The 21761-nt window shown below is 48.1% G+C and overlaps 1 protein-coding gene across 5 annotated transcripts in view; it reads right to left on the bottom strand.

The window, feature by feature from the left end:
• ACACA (acetyl-CoA carboxylase alpha) overlaps positions 1–21761 on the bottom strand; it is a 243169-nt gene that overhangs the window by 2872 nt on the left and 218536 nt on the right. For 4 of the 5 annotated variants that reach the window (XM_055090971.1, XM_055090969.1, XM_055090968.1 and 1 more), the window contains 2 exons: positions 8432–8602; positions 1367–1503 (listed from right to left, as the gene is read on the bottom strand). In XM_055090971.1, coding sequence (XP_054946946.1) covers positions 1367–1503; positions 8432–8602 — 308 coding nt within the window. Of the gene's footprint in view, positions 1–1366; positions 1504–8431; positions 8603–9268; positions 9424–21761 lie in introns of all 5 variants that reach the window. The other variant, XM_055090970.1, reaches the window with a different exon arrangement.

Raw genomic sequence — 21761 nt, 5'->3', positions numbered from 1 at the left:
CCTGGTCCGGGAAGATCCCACATGCCGCAGAGCAACTGAGCCCGTGCGCCACAACTACTGAGCCTGCGCTCTAGAGCCCGCATGCCACAACTGCTGAAGCCCACGCGCCTAGAGTCCGGGCTCCATAAGAGAAGCCACCGCAACGAGAAGCCCGTGCACCACAACCAAAAGTAGCCCCTGCTTGCCACAGAGAAAGCCCGCGTGCAGCAACGGAGACCCAACGCAACCAAAAATAAAAATAAATAAATTAATTAAAAAAAAAAAAAGACTGGATCAGACAAGAATCATCCCTGGATGCTAAATCTAGGTGGAAATTCTGATGAGCAGGAATCTGCATGGCCTTTAAGTGTCTCTCCTCAGACCGCTTATTAGGTTCAAGGGGGATGGGAAAATCAGGAATTATACAGTGGAGAAGTTGAGTAACAGCTTGATCAGGTGATGGAAACTAACATTGGGACAGGCAGATGACGTCATGTGCCTCCAGATATGGTACCTTGTGAGGCCAAATCATCACGGATGTAATATTCTGACTGCAAATGCACAGCCTGAATCTAATCATGAGGTAACATCAGACAAACTCAAAATGAGCAATGGTCTGCAAATGGTGGTTTAGATAAAATGTTCAATTTATAAAAATTAATCATTTTACTCTGGTTATGTAAGAGAATATCCCTATTAGCAAAGGCATACTGAACTATTTGGGGGTAAAGGGCCATGATGGGCCATGACATATGTAATTTACCCTTAAATGGTTCAGAAAAAGAAACACACACACACACACACACACACGAGTGTGCTTACTCTTATATAAAAGAGTAAGCACACACACAAATGATACATCAAAAAGGGTAAAATGTAAATACCAGGCACATTTGGGTACAGATTTGTTCTCTGTACTGTTCTCAGTTTTGCAGTTTTTCTGTAAATGAAATGTGTCCAAATAAAAAGTTTAAAAAATGTCCCCAGCAGTCTCCACCACCCAGCCTGTGGAGAAGACGGAAGCCTCTAGGACACAACTAACTCTTGGCTGGGGGAGGGGAGGAGGTAGTTTCCCAGGAAACTATGACACAGTCAGCTTTTCCTCACAGAATCGTTCATCCAGTTTGAGTATCTGCATTTGGAGCTAATAGTTGGGCACGGTGAACTAAGGCAGCGTTACTAAGTGCCCCTGGGGACCGGCAGCTGAGCGAGAATTGTGCTTCAGGGCTCTTCTGATCTGTGGGTCAACCACAGCCTCTCAAACAGAAAGGGACCACAGAGACTACGAGGCATCATCACCTCACCATTTGTCCTTGAGTCGCTCGTCCCCGAGAAGTGAGCCCCACTTCTACCCAGGAGCACCCCCACCCGCCCCCGCAGGTCTCACCTGCGGATCTGCTTGAGGACGTAGTCTCTGCTGATATACTTGATGTTCTCCTCTATTACCGAGCGAGCGCCATCTTCCTCTGCCAGCTGTTTCTCCAGCCATTCCACCAGATCCTTGTTGTTGTCCCAAACATAGGCCTGCAAACAGATGATGCCTGCTTGGACACCAGGGCCCAGGCCAGGCTGGACACCCTGACTAGTCTACATCTGGGAAGTGCACTGCAAAAGCTTGCTCAACGTAAAGAAGTCGTTCCCAGCTCTCCATTACTGTTGGCTTTGCAGGGGGAGGAAGCAGGCCTCAAGACAGAAGCCCTCCTCGTCTTCCCTGCCCTACTTTTGAAGTGTCCACCTGGGCCCCCCCGAGGCATCCGTGCTCACACGGACGCTGGTCCCGTCCCCCTACCTGTTCCACAAAGGCTACGGGAATTTAGTCCCCTGACCGATTGTTTAGTAAAGTGCAGACTGAGAGGGAAATGTTGTTTACTTGGTGTTTTTAAAATGAAATGTGTGCTTTTTGAGGAACTGAGTCACGATTCCTAAATTTAAGTCTCTAGTCCCAGCGGGGTGTGTGGCAGGTGAGCAGCCTGGCCGTGGAGGCCTCCTGCCATAGAGCTGGAGGAGGCCAGAGGTGAGGGGAGTCCTGCCGCCGGGTCAGAAACCTAAACCCCAGTTCGCTTTCTGTGAGAGTTTTCCGAAGGGTCAGGATGTCCATCACCCTGAAAGTCTCAACAAACCACCTCTCACCTCCTCCTTTCAAGATCATTTAGCTGAGCATTTCCCAGGTAGTTGACTACATAATAATTCAGGAGTGTGTTAGAAACCTAATAGCCTTCTCCTGGCCCTCGTCTCCGCTCATTTTCTTTACAAATCATTTAGGAATCGTTTTTGTTAATGGTTTCCGGAAAACCAAGTACCGCCATTAGGGCTCATTCATATTTATGTCATTTTGTTTGGGTAATTAAACACAAAGCTCGTCATTTAAAGGTGCGCTGTCCTCCTCTGTTATCACTAACCGAGTCAAAGTCAGAATGACAATGAGTTTGGCGCTGTAATTTAATAGGTGGGTGCGTTAGGGAGCTCGGGAGGTGGCTCAGGAAGCCTGGATTCCAGCAGAGGGCCCGAGCCATGGCTGGGACCCCAGGGCCCGCAAAGCACGGAGGCTGCATTCTCAGCGCCCGCCAGAGGCGTCATGCAGGAGGAGGCCGGGCGCTGTGCTGTTTCCTAAGGTTCTACTTCGGGCCTTTCAAAATAATGGTTCTTTTCAGACTCTCGCTTCCCCATCATCTCCACCTTGGCCGGTGCGTTCGCGGTGCTGCTTGTTTGTTACATGTCCTGTAACTGACGTCCACGTTTCTAACAACCCTTAAGGAGTACTTCACAGTTGAAGGATTAAGGAGCCCCAGGATTAAGGATCAGCAACGTGCCTTTTCTAGTTCTTGTGTCCAGTTCTTTTTCTGGCCCCAAATTTGTCCATCTGTTTGTAATCACTGACAAAAAGATCAGCTCTCCTGGTCAGGGTGGTGCGGCCCGGACAGTGCGAAGCTGAGGGGGCCTTCCCACCTCTCCGTGCTGTGCGTGCTGCGCGTCCTGCCCGGCACCTCTGAGGCTGAACGCAAGCGTTTTGCACATCAATCTCTACTGACTGACAAGGGTGGCGGTGGTGATGTTTCCCACAGTGTGGCTGTCTTAACGCCCACGTGCTGGCTCCTGCCCACCCCACACATGGATGGATGCGCCTGCACTCTTAAGCACTGCCCCTGAACTCCGACGTTTCCATCTCCATCATGGTAATTTGGACTTCTGCACGTGCCCTTAGTTATGAGGATTTGGGGTGAGGAAAAAAGAAAACAATGCGTGCTTCTTGGGTTTCAGAATGGAAAAAAAAACCCCTAGATTTACCCAAGAATCGCAAAGCCTTTAGTTTAAGAGAATATTTAATACTCTTATTAATCATTTTTAATCCATTTGCTTTTAATTAAGAAACAGCATGATGCTTTCCTATCAGCATATGCCAGGGAGCAGATTACTTGTGGCTTAAGATAGCTAGCTCTCCTTGATTGGTGTCGTGTATTAGCTAACGAGATGCCTGCTCCTAACGATGCTCAGACACCGCACTGGAAAGCCAGCTGCCCTCCAGAGAAAACTCTTCTGCTGCCCCTCCTGTAGCCAGAATACGCTAGGTATTTAAAGTAAACATTGAAAAAGTTCCCAGACAGAATTAAAGCAACACATTCCAAGTTTTTGAAAATATAGGTCCCTTATATGAAAGAAAGATTTGCTGTTCACTCAAAATACGACTGGGTGATGACCACCAAGTCAAACCCTGGTCAAGTTTTGACCACAGCACAGAAGCACACGAAGGCCATGGGGTCACAATCCTAGCCAACAGCGTTTTTAGCAAGAATCAACAAACGCAGGCGCCACAGCACCACAGGTTTTTTGTAACAGACCTGGGAGGGTTTCCTCTACTGTGTGAGCGTGCTTCCCCCATGAGGGTCAGGGAGTCAGTCTGCAGTTCCTTGTTCACCCTCCAGGAACGGAGCTGTAGGAATCATCATTTCGGCCAGAAGGACGGGCAACCCTATGCTGTTTACATTTCCCTCCTTAAATTTATGAAAACATGGCTGATTATTCCCACTGGGGATTTTAACCACGTGTGACATGCTGGGTGCTAACCTCATGACAGGCCTGGGCCCCTACGTCACCTGCCTGCACTCATCCCAGTCAGAACATTTTAATACCAATAAAATATCAATAATTAAACGTCACAACAGTGGCCTTACAGTACGTGTTCAGCTGGCACTTTATCCCGCTCTGCATCAGTGGGTCAGTATCTCTGGCACTACTCAGCTCACTAATTGTAGGTAGTAATTAGTCTATCTTACAAAATCTAAATGACCTGTTTGGAAAGTTTCATTTCTAACGTATCGGATTGCTGTTAAGCCCTCCTTACTCAATGGTACAGCAGGGCCTGGGAGTGACCAGGGCACAGGCTGATGGATGTGAGCCCTGATTACCATGACCTGCAGATAAGTCACCTTGTGAGCTGCCTGGAGACACCTCAGCAAAGTGATTTTTTTCTGAGGCTTTGGCATACAGTAGCAAATAGCCATGTGGGCTGGGGTGGCCTGCTGGCCCCATCTCCTGAGAGCCACTCCAGCCTCAGCCCCAGGCCCAAGGCATGCTGCCCAGGTTCTGCCTCACCTTTTCGCTCTCTGGCCCTAGATCAGAAGTTTGGTGCATGAGACTTATCCCCGGGAAGCTTGGGGACACTGGGAGTCAAACAACCTTATCAATGGTGCTTTTTCCTCTACCTTCCTCACAAGGGCCTCCACTGACAATTCATCTCATTTGGAAATCCAGACTAAGAATGAATGGGTTGGGACTTCCCTGGTGGCGCAGTGGTTAAGAATCTGCCTGCCAATGCAGGGGACACAGGTTCGAGCCCTGGTCTGGGAAGATCCCACATGCCGCAGAGAGACTAAGCCCATGTGCCACAACTACTGAGCCTGCGCTCTAGAGCCTGTGCTCTGGAGCCTGTGAACCACAACTACTGAGCCCTCATGCCACAACTACTGAAGGCTGCGTGCCTAGAGCCCGTGCTCCACAACAAGAGAAGCCACCGCAGTGAGAAGCCCACACACCACAACGAAGAGTAGCCCCCGCTCGCTGCAACTAGAGAAAGCCCGTGAGCAGCAATGAAGACCCAACACAGCCAAAAAATAAAAAGAGTGAATAGGGTAGCTTCCTGGACAGTAAGGGTGCACTGTGGCATCCTAGATCATGGATAAATTAGAGCACGCCAAGTCAGAGAACACCGACTGAGAATCTACTGGGCACATGGCTCCCACCAAGACCATTTCAGCTGCACTGAAACTCTCAGTCCACCTTCTAACGTGCTGTGCTGAGGGAGGAGGAAACTGAGCACCAGACATGGTGCCCAACACTTAACGATGTCCTTTAAAACGCAGTAAACCTCGTGAAATAAACATCCCTATTTTTACACATGAGGAAAGGGAGGCTTAAGTATGTCTAAGCCAGTAAATTGTAAAGCTGGGATCCAAAAAGTGTGAGATTCCAAATACCACATTCTTCTCAATTTCTACCACTTGGGCTTGGGGGAAAAATGAGCTTGTCTGAAAAACCACATACCTTAAACTATGGATCTAAGACTCAGGAGAAGAAAAGTGCCCATGAAACAGATGTGTGCCTTGTTCTTATGACCCAATTTAAATCTAAGCTCTCGCTATTTTTTCAGGGAGCTCTGGTGATGCTTCTCTTCTGCCTGCAGTGAAACTGTGAACCATAAACCCTACTATCCCCTACAATGGGACTGTCCCTGTGGACTCAAACAGAATCCCATAACTCATGGTAACAGACTCCTCTAAGGGAAACAAAAGAATTCTACTGCTCAGTTATATAACATCACAGTGTGAATCTCTTTTTTCAGGATTAAGATTAAAAAAAAAACAGGGGCTTCCCTGGTGGTGCAGTGGTTGAGAGTCCACCTGCCGATGCAGGGGACACGGGTTCGTGCCCCGGTCCGGGAGGATCCCACATGCCGCGGAGCGGCTGGGCCCGTGAGCCATGACCGCTGAGCCTGCGCGTCCGGAGCCTGTGCTCCGCAGCAGGAGAGGCCGCAGCAGTGAGAGGCCCGTGTACCGCAAAAACAAAACAAAACAAAACTCTATGAAGAAAACACACACAGCACGGCTAACAGATGCCTATCACTGTCTTTCCCTACCAGTAACCACAGTTAAGGATCAGAGGGTCATTTCTTGAGGCAAAGCCGGGTTTAGACCTTGTGAGAGACAGTGTATAACATCCATCCCTGACTGAAGAATCGAGGAAAGGCACCAGTTTTGGGGTTTCGGCCATTCCCAAGCACCGAGCAGACTTGGTCCCTCAGAGGCAGCCACTCGGCTTTTGAACACAGCAACACTTTCTTCTCTCAAGGGCGCTGCAGATTTTATCACCAGCCCCACACTAAACCAGGTCCTGCTGAGCTCACAGAATCCAGAAGGAGGTTTCAAAGCCACATCGTGGGACCACCTGCCCGTCCTTTCTCTTCGACTGTCCTCCTGGACTGAGAGCTCAGGGGGACACTCCCTTCTGTAGACGGCGGGCAGGGGAGACGGCCTCGGTTCTTGGGTACATTTGGGTCCCAGAACCTCTGGCCTCCCCTCCTGAGCCATGGGGCCAGGCTGTCTTCTGCACTTGATCTCCAGCCAGGAGTCTGTGCAAACAGGTGACTGTTTTCTCCATCGACAAGATGGCAATGACCTGCTTCTCCAGACACGCTGTCCCCTGGGAGTGGGATGTTAAGGTGCAACTGAAGGGCCTGTGCGCTGGCTTCACGCTCAGAGGGGAGCCGTCCTTCCCCGCATCCTTGTGTCCACTGAGGCCGTGCACGTCCGTTAGTGACATATGGCGGAGGAAGGCGTGCGGGCCTCTCCTGGCCACACACGCACACTCCATTTACCTGGCTGGCCGCTCCTAACTGGAGAACAGCCTCTTATTTTACACTTGCATGACTTTCAATGCCAACTTCCGCTGGAAGCTGCCAGTGGCCACTGACAAAATTGTCTCACTCAATTATGATGCCGAAGACTGACCTTAACCTGAACCACATGTCGCATGAGGCTGCACATCTGAAATATTTATCCAAAGAAGCTTTTCGGTCATAAAGAAACGGGTAGACTTAACACAGAGGTGAATCTTAGAAGCACTCCGACTCACTGACTTTAAAACTTATAGCAAATCTTGGGGGTTCTTCCCAGGAACAGTCGGCAGAGACCTCAAGCAACACTTCCCAGGAGGAGGCGGGTGTGCCCTCCATCTGGCCCTCCAGCAATTCTCTAAGCCAGCAGTCACCAACTGTTTTCGATCACATAGCTATCAGGAAAAAAGACAAGTGTATTTCCAGCACATACTACCCATATTCTGATAAAATGTATATATGATGTATATGATTTAATCCAGATACTAACTATGAATAAAGGTTGATTTCTTTCTTTTTCTTAGTAAAAATAAATAGAAATAAGAGTCCCAACTTTTTCTTCCCATCCTCCCATGGACTGTCTCGTGTAGCCCAGGATTCCAGAAGCAAATGCTGGTGCCTGGCTGTCCCAGCCTCCGCCCCGGGGCAGGAGTTCTAGGGACACCATCTCAGCGGGCACTGCTCCCAGGTGTGCGCCTTCCCTGTGAGATCACCCCCAGGAGATGTCGGATCCGTAGTTCCCTACAGGGTAGAAGTTTCCTTCCAGCTCGGATTTGCAGTCAGAAGACCTTCAGCTGGAGGCACAGCGCCTGCCGCTGTGAGGCCCCTGCTCGTGCCCCCTCAGCGCCACCCTCCACGCAGCCACTGAGCGGTCTCTCTACAACACGCATCACAGTATGTCCCTCTGCCGCTTCAAATTCTCAGTGGCTTCCCAGGCCTCAGGACAAAGTCCCAGCCCTCCACGTGGCTCTCCTGGCCCTACACCATCCCGGGCTCTGAGCCGTCCTGAAATTCCTGCAGTGCCTCGGGTGCACGGTACTCTTGCTGTCAGGCTTGGAACATGCGGTTCCTTCTGCCTGGAACATTCCTCCTGTCTCTTAATCCAATCTTTTCCTCTGGTTCATTCCTACTTTGTTTTTAGGTCTCTGCTGAGACATTACTTCTAGAAGTCTTCCCAGACTCTGCCCTCCCTTCCCACACAGCGGGTCAGGTAGCCCTTCTCTGTGCTCTACGATGCCCTGGGTTTGCCATGTTTGACGTTGGCCTCACTGTTGTACGTGACCCCTTGACGAATCTGTCTCCCTGCCTTGGTGGTGAGCTCTGTGAGGACAGGAGCATATGCCTGCCTCCTTCACTGTCTGGTGTACAGGAAGCATTCAGAAAGGTTTGCTGAATGACTGAATGAGCTGCAAAGAACGCCCTACCACCTCCTCTCACAAGCCGTCAGGACATATTACTGTGGGGAGGACACAGGCCGAGGCCCAGGGATTCTTAGACAACAGGCTTGCGGTGCCGGGGGCGGGTAAGGAGCAGGACGTGAAGGCTCCTCCAGGGGGGCCCACCTACCTTCACTGTCCCTTCCACTTCCACAAACCAGCGCCTTAACATGGCCTGGATCTGGCCGTCGGTCAGCTCGGGGTTGGCGTTGTGGATTTTCTTCTTGACCAGGTCCTCCAGCAAGAGACGCCTCAGCCTCCAGTAGAAGAAGGTACGGGATGTCTTCCAATCCAGGATGTCCTACACCCAGACAACAATAAGCTTAGTCCCCCCAGCTCGGTGCCCAGAGGGGACTCCACGGGCACAAACCCTACGCTCCAGCGAGCCCCTCAGAGACTCAAGAGTGGCCGCGAGCCCAGCCCCTGTAGGCGGCTGTCCAGTTCAGAGCGCAGCCCCACGCCCCGCCGACCGCAGCACTGCACAGGGAGGGAGGGGCCTGGCCATCGCTCGGCCCACATGGAGCTGAGCTGTTTGGGGGTGCAGGGCTCAGACTCCCGGGTAACAGAGAGCGCGGGGCTGGTTTTGAGCAGGCGGTTCAGACAGCTCGCATGCAGGTCAAGTGTGAACTAGCCGCTGCTGGGACCTTGACACTGGGGTAATCCACCGCCTGAGGCCCCCCGGGCAGCTGTCCCCAGTGGAGTGCCTGGGAGTCAGTTTCTCGCCAGCAAAATGGAGCCTGCCTCCTGAGGAGTCCCCTGGAACCTAACTCATAAGCAGTTTTAGGATGGTAGTGGGTACAGAAAAAGGGAAACGTCTCGCCAGAAGAACTGAACACGGTTTGATCTGCACACGCTGTTTTAATGCAGCCCCGAGAGCTCCCTGCGTGGGAGCCCGTGGGCGTGAGACAGACACGGGCTGGTGGTGGGTCTCCGACAAGTCAGGAGAAGCGGCGACCACCGTACTTACGTTGATAACCCCCTTCTCCTGCATCCGGCCCGGTGTGTCGTGCAAGTCAGCAAACTGCACGGCTACCTGGTGGTAAATGGGAAGGAGAAACTCCTCCCGCTCCTTCAGCTTGCTCTCCAGCTCCTTCCGCTCCGCCGCGCTTAGCTCGGGGGTGCCTGCAAGCAGACGCACCGTCAGGCTCGCGCGGACCAGGGGTCTCTGCTCAGAAGCAGCCACAGTCACGGGAAGCTCTGAGGCTCAGCTCTCCAACGTCTTCACCACCTTTCTGCTGATAACTGGACTCTGCCAGATGCCAGACCTGTCCCTGCCTTGCCACGGGGCTCCCGTGTCCTCCCTTCCCTGTGGGGCTGACAATTATGAAAGCAACCCTGGGGGGGCCCACTCCCCGAGCAGGTGCCAGCCCGTGCCCCTCGCCACCTCTCTGACTGACAGCAGGCCCCTCATCCCCACGAAGGGCACCGTGCCATGCCCTGCTGACCAGCACTAGGGCGGCCAGGCTGCTCTGGGTGGGGGACACGCTGGGGGGCACGCCCCGCGGCTCCACACATAGACCAGCAGCTCTTCTTGCCCGCGTCCTCACCAGTCACCTGCCCGCCTGGACAGGACCTGATGACTCCTCAGGCTGCAAGCTGCTTTACTTCACAGCTTTAATCTCAGGTTTGCATACTCTTAACCTGAAATTAGTAGAATCTGATCCAATTAGAGCCAGAGGCATGTGTCTCATGCCAGCTTGGTGGATGAGCCAGCCTAGTCTCCTGCCTGGGCTGCTACTGCCAGAGCCAACCCCTGACCACAGTGACAAAGACATTCTAGTTTTTGGGCTAAAAGCAGAGGAGGAAGGAAAAAGAGAAAGGCAGTCCACAGACCCCATTTGGATCCCCAAGCTTATGTGCACATGGCACCCTTACGCAACAGATGAGTTTGGACTCCTTATAACAAGCAGCCTCCCAGCCCCACTCAACAGTGTCCCAGGAGAGGCGCTGCTACGTTGTGCTTTGCTTCCTAATTACTCTCAGAATGGAACTTGCAATCAATACCGAGAATTTATCTGCCTGCCCAGTAAGGAGAAGTAAGTCTAACTGAAAGAGCAATAGGTGACAGCCCCTGGGGTTGGGGACAACCTGAAGTGCTCTGTCACCAAAGCTGACAAATAAATACATGACCACAGGTGATCGGATGCAAAAGAGAAAGGTCTATTTCAAGCATGTCTGTCTGGAATGGGCCTTGCTTTTTATGCCACTATGAATCACATGCCATAAACAGCCTTGGGCTGCTGAGTGAGCCGTATTATACCCAAACACATGTATAACTCTAGTACCTAGCTTCAGTCTTATGAGGTTTTTGGATGCCCAAGTCCACCTTTTTTTTTTTTTTTTTTTTTTTTTTAAATACCCATCACTACTTTGAAACTGTGATGAAGGGTACAGAAGGCTATCTCTCTCCTTGGGCTCTCACACAGAGGCAACCACTGACCTATCACGTTGGGCCCCTGACCCCCCAGCAGCCTCCTTTCCAAACCAGGTAAACAGCAGTGGGCACCACACTGGGGGATGAGATGGAGGCCCGCTCATTCTAGGTGGACCTGTCTGGAGAGTTCCTGGGAGGAGAGTTGACCAGCTTCTTCTGAGATGAGATGGTCTCGGGTATAACACCCTTGACAGGGAAGCAAACATTTTTCCTTCTCCAGTAAAAGGAACCGAGACTCCTTGGAGAAACGGTTTATCCCGGGGCTGGGGCAGGAGAAATATAAGATGAGCCTGGAGTGTACTGTCACAAAAAGCGGGGAAGCACTCAAAAACTGACTGGACATGTTAAAAGGACACAGGAACCAGTGTGAAGGTGTTCTGACCGGCTAAATCTGGGACAATTTGAGCATCAGAATATTTATGGAATTAAATAAGAACCCATGAGCCACCCTGACATAAATAATTAAATGGGGGAGAAGGGAAGGGAAAGACCTCTCTCTCCCCAGACTAACAATTAATAGAGAAGGAATGATGGAATTAGAAAATCACCATTTTACAGCCATCACAGTCATTGATTCTGCCAAGAATTATCAACAGATACTAAAACTAGTGGGTGAGCCTTTGAGGAGGAACAGGATATTTACATAGTTTCAAAGTAGCTCCTTACAAATTACTTACTAATTACAAAGGGGAAGGTGGCAACTTTACAGTGGATTAACCCAGTGAACAAAACCTTAGAACAAGTAATCAGAGCTAACCAGCACCAAGAACAGGACAAGCTGACATCACATGCCTCCTAATACAACATCTTGAGAAGGACATGACATGACTTCTGCAGTATTCCTGCCAAAAATGCATAATCTGAATCTAACCATGGAAAATATAAGACAGATTCAAACTGAGGAACGCTACAAAAAGTGGCCTGGACTCTTCAAAAAATGTCAAGATCATGAAAGACAAAGAAAGGCCAAAGAACTATTCCACCAGATTAAGAGACAAAAATACTGGACAACAAATTGCAACATGTGCTCTGAGATTAGATCGCAGATATGGACCCCCCCCCAAAAAAAAAAGGCTATAAAGGACATTATTGGGACAACTGGTAAAATTTTAATATGAGTTATGGATTAGACAGAAGTATTGTATCAATGTTATAGCTTCTGATTTTAATAAATGTATTTTGCTTATGTAAAAGAAAGTCTGTGTTCTTAGAAACACACACTGAATATTTACGGATAAAGGATCGTGATGCCTACAGATTAGCTCACACCGTCCAAAGAAAACACGTATGTGTGCAGAGAGAGTGAGCGAGGGAGCTTGTGCATGTGAAAATTGTGAAGCAAGTCGAAGAAGATGGTTAACAGTAGGTGAATTGGAGAAAAGGGCATCAGAAGTTCCTTGTACCATTCTTGTAACTTTCCTGTAAAATTATATCAAATGGAAAGTTAAAAAAATAAGTACAACTAAAAAAAAATTTATCCTGGCTCCCCAGTGCATATAATCAGTAATCAAAGCTAATATTTACAGGGCACTGGGCACTGTTCTAAGTGCTTTACATCTATTAACCCATTTAATCTTACAACAACCTTATGAGGTTGGTATTCCTATTATCCTCATCTTACAGGTGAGGAAACTGAGGCACTGAGAATTTATGTAACTTACCAAGGTCACAAAGCTAGAAAGGGGCAGAGGCAGGACCCGGATGCAGCAGCTTGGCTCCCAAAGCTTTTGAACACTGTGTTTTGTGTGTTTCTGGCTTATGTGTACAAGCGCTTCGGTACTAGTATCCCTTTAACTTCAGAAAAGGATAAATGAGGATGGCAGACTCCTGCTTGATAAAGCTGAGGTTCCATCTCAGTCCCACCCCACGACTAGACCAAGACGGCATCTCCAATAATTCCCATTCTGTATGCAAGTCTCTAGGGTAGCGCCTCCTGTTACAGGCATACCTAGAGAATACTTTATTGCTAAAAAATGCCAAAACAAGTATAAAAACATCAAAACATAACATCAAAGATCACTGATCACAGATCACCATAAGAAATATAGTAATAATGAAAAAGTTTGAAAGCACCGTAAAGCAAGTTATACCTGTACTGTATTTGTTATGGTGAAATCAAACAATGCTATCAAGCAGGACTGCACACTATAGAGAAATCGTTTGTGAAAGTAAGAGTCAATCGATGCAGCAGACCTCACTGGTGTCTTATTTTAAGAAATTGCCACGCCCCCCCCACCCCACCTTCAGAGACCACCGCCCTGATCAGTCAGCAGCCACTGACGTCGAGGCAGGCAGGACCCTCCTCCAGCAAAAAGATTATGATTCACGGAAGGCTCAGATAATGGTGAGCACTTTTTAGCACTAAAGTATTTTAAAATTAGAGTATGTACATTGTTTTTCAGATGTAATGCTCTTGCACACTTATAGTGTAAACATAACTTTTCTATGCACTGGGAAACCAAAAAAGTCACGTGACTTGCTTTATTGCGATATTCACTTTATTGTGGTGGTCTGGAAGTGAACTCGCAATATCTCTGAGGCATTGCGAGATCATTAGGTAAAATCAGAGCCCTGCTGGGGGGCGGGGGATGGCAGGACCGTGAATATGGCTGAATAGGGACTTCCAGACCCTCACAACGTTCTCCCTCAGGGTCAACAACATATATGCACTCCGTATACAACACACACCATTTATTGAGCATTTCCTATACGCCAGGCACTGCACCCCATGATTTTAGGATCACACAGCTCATAAGTCACCACGCGCAGTTCAGACCCACGTCTGGTCAGCTGCTAACACTGCTGCCAAGTGGAATACCTCAGAGTTACTGAACGCTTTCCAAGTTGCTTCAGATACATCATCTCTAATCTTAATAATAACCCAACCTTACAGACAGGGTCTCTGTTTCACAAATGAGAAAACCAAGGCTCTGAAACGTAAAAGAGATTTGCCCAATGACACCCACCTCTTAAGTAGAAAAGTCAGGATTTACACTTGGGTCTGGCTGTCTCTGAAGCCTTTGTTCTTCTACATTAAATGGTACTGCAAGTGGCCAAGCAGGAGACCTGGCAGTGGCCACAGAAGGGCAATTAGCTGGAGAGAGTGGTTCACTGTGTTAGGAGGAGTTAAGAGCACAGCTCAGCACTGGGTGCAGAGCAGGGGACTTCTGCACTTAGGAACAGAGCACTGGGGGAATAAGACTGTGGCTTTACCCAGTTAGAGGGACAGAGGAGGCTAATTCCTGGACTAACAAAATTCTCATCCACCCAATCAAGCTATCCTAGAGCTCTGAAAGAATACCAAAATAAACACCTACAATACTCTGGCCCTCCTGAGTGAGACTAGGAAGATCCCAGAACATTCTCCCAAAGCCTGCCTTGTCTCATTCCTTCGGTGATGCCTCTGATTGCAGTTCAAGACCTACCTCAAAAAAGCACCAAAGCAAGGAAAAGACAGAAGTAGAGAATGTATGTATTTTTTATTTTTTTTTTTGTGGTATGCGGGCCTCCCTCTGCTGCGGCCTCTCCCGTTGCGGAGCACAGGCTCCGGACGCGCAGGCTCAGCGGCCGTGGCTCACAGGCCCAGCCGCTCCGCGGCACGTGGGATCCTCCCAGACCGGGGCGCGAACCCGGTTCCCCTGCATCGGCAGGCGGATGCGCAACCACTGCGCCACCAGGGAAGCCCTTGAATGTATGTATTTTTAAATGCCCATGAGAAAGAGAGAGATTTGTGTGCTTTGTTTTAAGGGGGAAAAAAAGGTTTTCTACATTTTATTTTCTAAAAATCAAAGGCTGCTCTTAAGCTAGTTTTACACCCTTCTGTAGCACACCGAGGGCCCCTCTCCTTGTACAGCAAAGCAGCCAGCCCCAGTGAAGATTTAGGGGAGATTAACAAATATGTCAATGTCTATTTTCTGCTTAATTTAAAAGCAGCATCTATAAAGATTTTTGACTTCTGAACCCTGCTCTCCTGAAAGAAAGAAGGTAAGAATGAGGAGGGGGATAAAGAGTGATTATCCTATCATTGATCGTTTGTCAGGAGCATTTCTTATTCACTGGACTATTGTAAAAAGCTAAGCTCTCGATCAATCCTATAAGCTCCCTGTACAATTAAATATCTTGGAATGGTTTTCTTTCTTTTCTAGCCAGATTGCAGGGCCTCAGGGTTTTTAGGAAAGCAAGCCAGTGTGTGTGCATGTGTGTGAGTGTGTTTAAGAATATGCTACAGAGAGGAAAGTCATTCTTTCTAGAATCCTACTTTAGGAAAAGGCTGAAATGGGAAAAGGGAAAAGAGAGGTAGGTCACTCCCATGCCTTCCTTCCCAAAATAAAGAGTCCCCACGAAATCCTAAAAATCCAACCATACAATTAAAAATGTTTAAAGAGTTAAATGCAAGAAGAGGTATTACTAGTCTGATCAAATGAAAGCTAACATTACTGAGATGTTACTGTACACTCGTGCTGTTTAAGTACTTTTCATCTCATTTCATCTTCACGACAACCCTAAAAGACTGCTGTGATCTTATCGATGGGGAAACTGAGGCACACAAAAAAAGTGAAGTAACTTGTCCAAGGCCACAAAGCCAGGAAATGATGGAGCTGGGATTTGGGCTTAGGCAGTCTGGCTTCAGAGTCCATGCTTTTTAAATGAAACAAGTTAAATTGACCGGCAAGTGTCCACAGGACAGCAGCCCGTCAGGTGTTCCAGGGGCCAGGACATAATGAAAAGCCACATCTCTCCTCCATGGGGTCAAAGCTGAAGAGAAGCTTCTGAGGAGACCGCTGATTTCTGCGGCAGGAGGCGCTTTTACCCAGCCTTGACCCTGAAGAGGGCGGGAGGTGGCCACCCTTACCGTATGGATGAGCAGACCATGGAGTATGATTTGGAGGGAGGGTGAGACCTTCAAAGCTTAGAATAAAAATCAGAGTGGTAGGCTAAAAATTCTCTGCTCAGCCAAAGGCACTAGGTGACCTTGCAGAAATCTCTTTCCTTTTCTGAGCTGTTTCTCATTTATGTAACAACCATCCTAATCTGGCAAACAGGAAAAACGTTGTATAAAAGGATGTGATATTAAAGTGTGTGTTCTTTTAATTCTTAACTTTTCTTTCTTTCTTTTTTTTTTTTTTTTTTTTTTAGTTCTATCAAGAAGCCTATGTAAATTTAAACCCAATTTTAACTTTTATGTGCCCTTCCTCCTCCTCTGAAGAAGGCAGTTTGCTGTGATTGGTTAAATACTTAATGCTAAAGAAAAGAACTAGATCGCCCTCCCCACTAAGCTCCTGAATATCTCAGATATGAGAACACATACCCATTCCTCAACCTTAAGATTGAAAAATCAGCATAAAAAAGACTGGAATCTTATTAAGATTCAGAAGTACAAACATAAGTAGTTGTTGAAAAGATCTATGTAACCACATTTTCTATGTTGAAAGAAATTTCTCTAAAATACAGTAAGATAGGGTGGAAAAAATAAAAAAACCTGCAAAACTATTTCCGTATCCATAACAGGTGTGCCTTTCTTTACACAAAAGCATTCTTGAAAAACTGCGCAAATCAGATCCTGTTTTAAATGCCTTAAGGGAGCTATTTAGAAGGAACCCTGCAGTGAATCCTTTGGTAAAGCAAATAATCCTTTTGTAATGGGAATAATTTCTCCCAGTGTATCTAGTTTTTTTTTAAATCCCATTTTCATACATCTGCTTTTCTTCAAAGGGGGCCATAACTATCTAAATACAACTGTATATGCATATTGATTTTTAACGGCAATCCTCTCTAGGGATGTTTAACCCTGAGGTTCCTTGCGATGGCGTTAGTGCTCTACTGTTCATATTTTAAAAAATCATTATAGTAAAGCCACAGATTTCCAAATGGGGATAAAAAATATATTAAATACATTACTCCCCCAGCAGCCTTGTCCCCTGTGCCCCCATGCAAACACCCCACACAAAAGCGTCAGGAAACAGCACAGAATTCTCTGAATTCTAGTGGCAGTTAAGCCTGGCAGTCTGTACTATTTTCTTTCTCTAAGTTGCTCTTCCTAAGTCTGGCAGGTGGGAGGACAAGGATCTGGGTCATCTGGGACCAAGTGGGGAAGAGGGTCCCTCCAACAAGTTCTCATGACAGCCTCAGGCAGGCAGAAGCTTAGGTCCAGTCTAACAAAATGCCTGCCAGGTCCCTCCAGCCTGAGGGAATTGTGACTCACTCCTTCCTGGGAAGAGGCAAGCCCAGATGCTTCTATAAATACAGTCAGATGAACAGATCACACCAAAAGGACGACCACCTCTCCTTCCCAGAAAAGGTTGTCACTATTGCGCTAAATTGCATCAAGCCAAAGAGCTTCTGAATCGGTGTGACGAGGTGGGTTTTAAGCTGCTGCTAACTTAAGGGAGGATCCCATCATCTCTACCTTCATGATAGAAAGGCTTACGTTGTTTCTCAGCAGCCTGCCTACTAAGGAGCCCAGTGCTTGGGGGCCTGGGTGCCAGGGAGGACACTCTGTGTACAACAGGGGAGAGGGCCAGAAGCCACTCCCCAGGCTGAGTATTAGGACTTCTTTCTCTCCGCGATCAACTTTCCAGGTAAGGACACTGCTTTGTGCCTCAAATAAGCAACCTGGGCTCTTTTCAGCTTATAGCATCTTGAAGAGGGCACAAGAGATAGAAAAGCACACACAGCGCAGAAACTTCGATCACCTCTGCCAGAAAAGCAGCTTAACCCTTGAGTCCCCTTAACTCAAGGAAGTATCCATTTCCTGTCATCCTGCTGGCTAAAGAGAAGGCTTGGGAGTGAGGCATTCCTGAGGATTTTTCACAGACACATGTATCCTCACCCGCAGCCACAATACTCCATCTACGCCCAGGGTGCCTCAGGCCGGGAGGCGTGCGGGGTGTGGGTTAGGGCCTCACGGCCAAGCAGGGGCCAGAAATGGTGCTCGTTGCTGCCCGTGTCAGACCGTCACTCCCAGAACGCGCTCCGTCCACGTGGGCACGGCCGGTGCGCTGCGTGGCAGGCTGCCCGGCTGTCTGGGAACAGGGCCACGACCAAGACGTGTGTCTGGAGCAGAATAGAGTTCCACCAAGCGGCTCCTTGGCCCAGGTGCTCTTTGTACTGAGGAGAGGGACGGCGGGGAGCTTACAGTGGCTTCACACTTGGGCCAGAGGGTTCTCTCTCTACCTAAATTGATTTGTCAGTTCCCTCGGAACACAAGAGGAGGATGAGGATCCAGAAGAGGATCTCACGTCACAGCATCAAGAGGCCAGGCTGGGAAGGCTGTCCTGCTCTAAGGCCACTCTCCCTGTCCTGGAGGTGAAAGGATATCAGAGGGACACAGGGAAGCCTTGGAGGGCTGCGCTCTGTTTCCAAAGAAGGAATTTAATTTCCTTAAGGCGACCAGAATGGTAGGACATTTTCCTCTCTGCACTGACTCTCCCAAGCCCCGGTTCTGAGAACCCAGGGTCAGAACTGGTCCAGCAATGCAAGGCTCTGGTATTTGGTCTGACATCACATTTCTTGCTGGGGTAACTCTTCCCTTTACCTTTATCAGGGACCAATCTATGTACTAGTTTCATACTCTCTGTTATAATCACAGAACGGTAAACTAGTAATTCACCACCTCTACCCAAACTAACTATATAAAATGACAAAAGGCCATTTTTAAAAAATAAGAATCCCGAAAGAGATGACGTTAGCTGTTCAGAAGTTAAATATTATTCATTATCCTTAGAGTATTTTGAGCAGTCAATCACCATGCACTGGTTTGTCTAAGTGGCCTGATGGCACGCTCCCCCAATGCAGAGGCCCATTTGGGAAGAGACTGGGAACACAGGATAACATCTACTCCTCAGGCGTCCTCCTATGTCAGATTCCTCTCCGTGGAGTTAGCTTCAGATCACAAAGGGAAAGCACTCTTGTTTAAAGAACTCGTTTAGGGACTTCCCTGGTGGTGCAGTGGTTCAGAATCCACCTGCCAATGCAGGGGACATGGGTTTGAACCCTGGCCCGGGAAGATCCCACAGGCCGTGGAGCAACTAAGCCCGCGTGCCACAACTACTGAGCCTGAGTTCTAGAGCCTGCAAACCACAACTACGGAGCCCACATGCCACAACTACTGAAGCCCGTGCGCCTAGAGCCCGTGCCCCGCAACAAGAGAAGCCACCGCAATGAGAAGCCCGCACACCACAAGGAACAGTAGCCCTCACTCACCGCAACTAGAGAAAGCCCGCGCGCAGCAACAAAGACCCAATGCAGCCAAAAATAAATAAATAAATAATAAATTTATAAGAGAAAGAACTCCTGTTTACTTTTGATCAGGCTTAGTATTCAGCTGAGGTAAAAACCTGAGGAAATCCTGAGAAAAGTAGCACACAGGGAACCAGAATTCCCTTCTGGGCACTAGCGTACATTTACTTTGTACCTTGGATGACTTATTTAACTCTTCCTTCTGCCTCGATCTCCCAATCTGGAAACTGAGGTCATTTTTACCCACTTTGTGAAAAAGCATTTTGGCAGTCTGCTTCTAGGCACTGAGAAAGGAGCCAAAAGCCAATGTGAACCCAAAAGGAGCCGGGTTCACAAATGTTTCTTCTGTTACATCCCCACTGATCTCTTCTGTCACGAACACACCTGGACGTCTATGGTCTCCCTGACTGACTGAGAATACCTGAGACAAGACTGCCTCTTCTGCTTCTTTCGTATTTCCTTCCCTATACCACTCGCTCCCAAAGGGGGCCTAAGCCACAGAAAATGCTCGATTACAAACACGGCATCTGCTTCTTCCGATGATTAGGATGGAAAGGAAACGATGCCAATCACCATGTTTGAAAAATGCTTCGCGGATTCAAAGCGCGCATTCATCTGATCCCCACACTGGCTAGGTGGGAGCGTTACCCCCACTCTCTGGATGAAGAAGCTGATGTTTGGAGAAGTTAAACAACTTACCTGCAAGCAACATAGCCAGGACCTGTGCGTAGTTATTTTTACTCCAGCTCCACTGCTCACGCCCCAAGCTGCCCTGGGCCAGTGCCTGCTTCACATTTAGCCGACTAAGGATTCTTCCTCTAGTGCCATTTTGGTCAAGGTTAAATAAATAGGGTTTTCTTCAATGTGGATAGGAAATTGATAATAAGATGATTTGTAACAAATGATTAAACGGCCATCCCTTGGGAATCTCCTCCCTTTCCCCTTTCTGTGTTTCAAAAGTTAAAAGATGCTGGGTGAATGTGGGAGTGATATCACTTTCCTTCAAGAGAAAGAAGCTTCAGCCCCACACCCCTCACCAACCAGTCATTCTGCAAACAGATGTTAGAGAAGACCCCTCTTCCTACCAGCCAGTTACTCTGAAGGGATGATGACAGCCATTGGGGGGTTAAAAAGAGGCAGTGAACCCCCAGGTAATGAGCAGGAATTCAGCAGGCAGTGTAAGATAAATGGAGCTCTCTCTCTGCTGGAGTCAGCATGAACTGTGGCCCTGCGGCTTGTCTGTGGCAAATGGAGTGCGCGAAATATCAAAGGGCAGTGATCCAGAAGGAGCCCGACTTTGACAAATTTTAAATTGGCCAGAAAGAAAATCAGGAAAAAAGAAAAAAAGAAAGAAAAAGAGGAAAGAAAGAAAATTATGCAATTCGCTGTGTCCTGCAATTGTGGCATTGCTGCCTTCCTGCAGAATTAGTGGTAAAAACGGCGATGGCGGCGATCGCAGGATGCTGGGAGCAATTATGAGCCATCTAAGTGAGATGCTTATCAGTGGCTGAAGCTTTTAGAGCTCTCTCTGTGTACAGTTGTGAGTAACTTGCTCTTGAGCTGCAGTTACGTTAATTACAGTGTATGGGGTTGGTCAGAAGTAATTACCCTGTTTGGAGAAGAAAGAGGAAGAAAAACCACCTCAACAATTCTGGGTGGCAATAGATTTTAGAAACAACTTTGCCAATTTCTTGTTGTATGTGTGCATTTCCTATAAAAGGATCAGGCTGCGGCGGGTTAGAGTTATTGGTGGTTGTTTCCTAATGGCAAACAATGGGACACAAACAGGGTTTATGGTAACCGAGTCGCTGTGTATGGCAAGCAACATTGTGCACGGCTCAGGGCTCTGATGCCAGGACGTGCGGTCTTTAGGGTGAGGGCAGGCAAACTCTCAGAAGTTTCTGTGTCTCTGGATGGTGAGGATGTAAAGAGTTCACAAATGGTACTTTATTAATTAACTTATTATTTGGAACATAAATGAGCTAGCATCTCTTTTTTATGTCTTCCATTCACACTGAGTTTCACTACCTTTTAAAGACAGTCTCCCTGTTGTCTTTAAAAAACAAAAACAAACCAAACCAACAAACAAAAGACCCTTAAGCCATTATCTTTACTAACATAGCAAAGGGCTCAATGGGAGACCTGGGCAGAAAATCAGTGTTTTAAGACACTCTGAAACTCATTCAGACTCTGGACTTGACACAGGGCTCCCACAGTTTAGTCCAATGTTCAAATCGCAAGCGCCTTCCAAAAGCTCCAGAAACAAATGAGCGACACAGTAACGGCTGGAAGCGTGGAGTGCAAATGCTCCCAGGGATTCTGCTGCTTGGCCTCTGTTTTAAGTGCACAGTGTACAATCTTTACTTCCATTTCTCCAGCTCAGGATGGCCCCGGGATGCCGCCTGGGTAGGCCTCCGGCCTTTCCATTCTGTGACACTGACTCTTCAGAAACAAGGCAGGCTCGTCCAGAGAGACAAGCAGAAACAGGATACTTAAGCCTAGCGTGTTCTCTGCCCGATCAGCCTGCCCCCAACAGCAACTTCCAGCTAATCATTCTTTACAAGGTCATCCACAAGCCTAGAAAGATGGGCTGTTTGAACTATAAGGAAATATCAGAAGAAAAAATCGGGTGACTTTTGCTTTTTTAAGGGCCCACTTTCCCTCCTATTACACACACTGTTTCATTCTACCAGGGTTCTTACCATAGAGAGGACAGTAAATAAAGATGATCATGAATTTGATCAAATGCTTCAGTGCCTCCTCCCCTGGCCTATGAATGCACTCATTA

This window comes from Physeter macrocephalus, chromosome 14 (genome assembly GCF_002837175.3).
Source record: "Physeter macrocephalus isolate SW-GA chromosome 14, ASM283717v5, whole genome shotgun sequence".
Taxonomy (NCBI): Eukaryota; Metazoa; Chordata; class Mammalia; order Artiodactyla; family Physeteridae; genus Physeter; species Physeter macrocephalus.
Note: the sequence above shows the minus strand (reverse complement) of the source record. Positions and strands in the feature narration are given on the sequence as shown.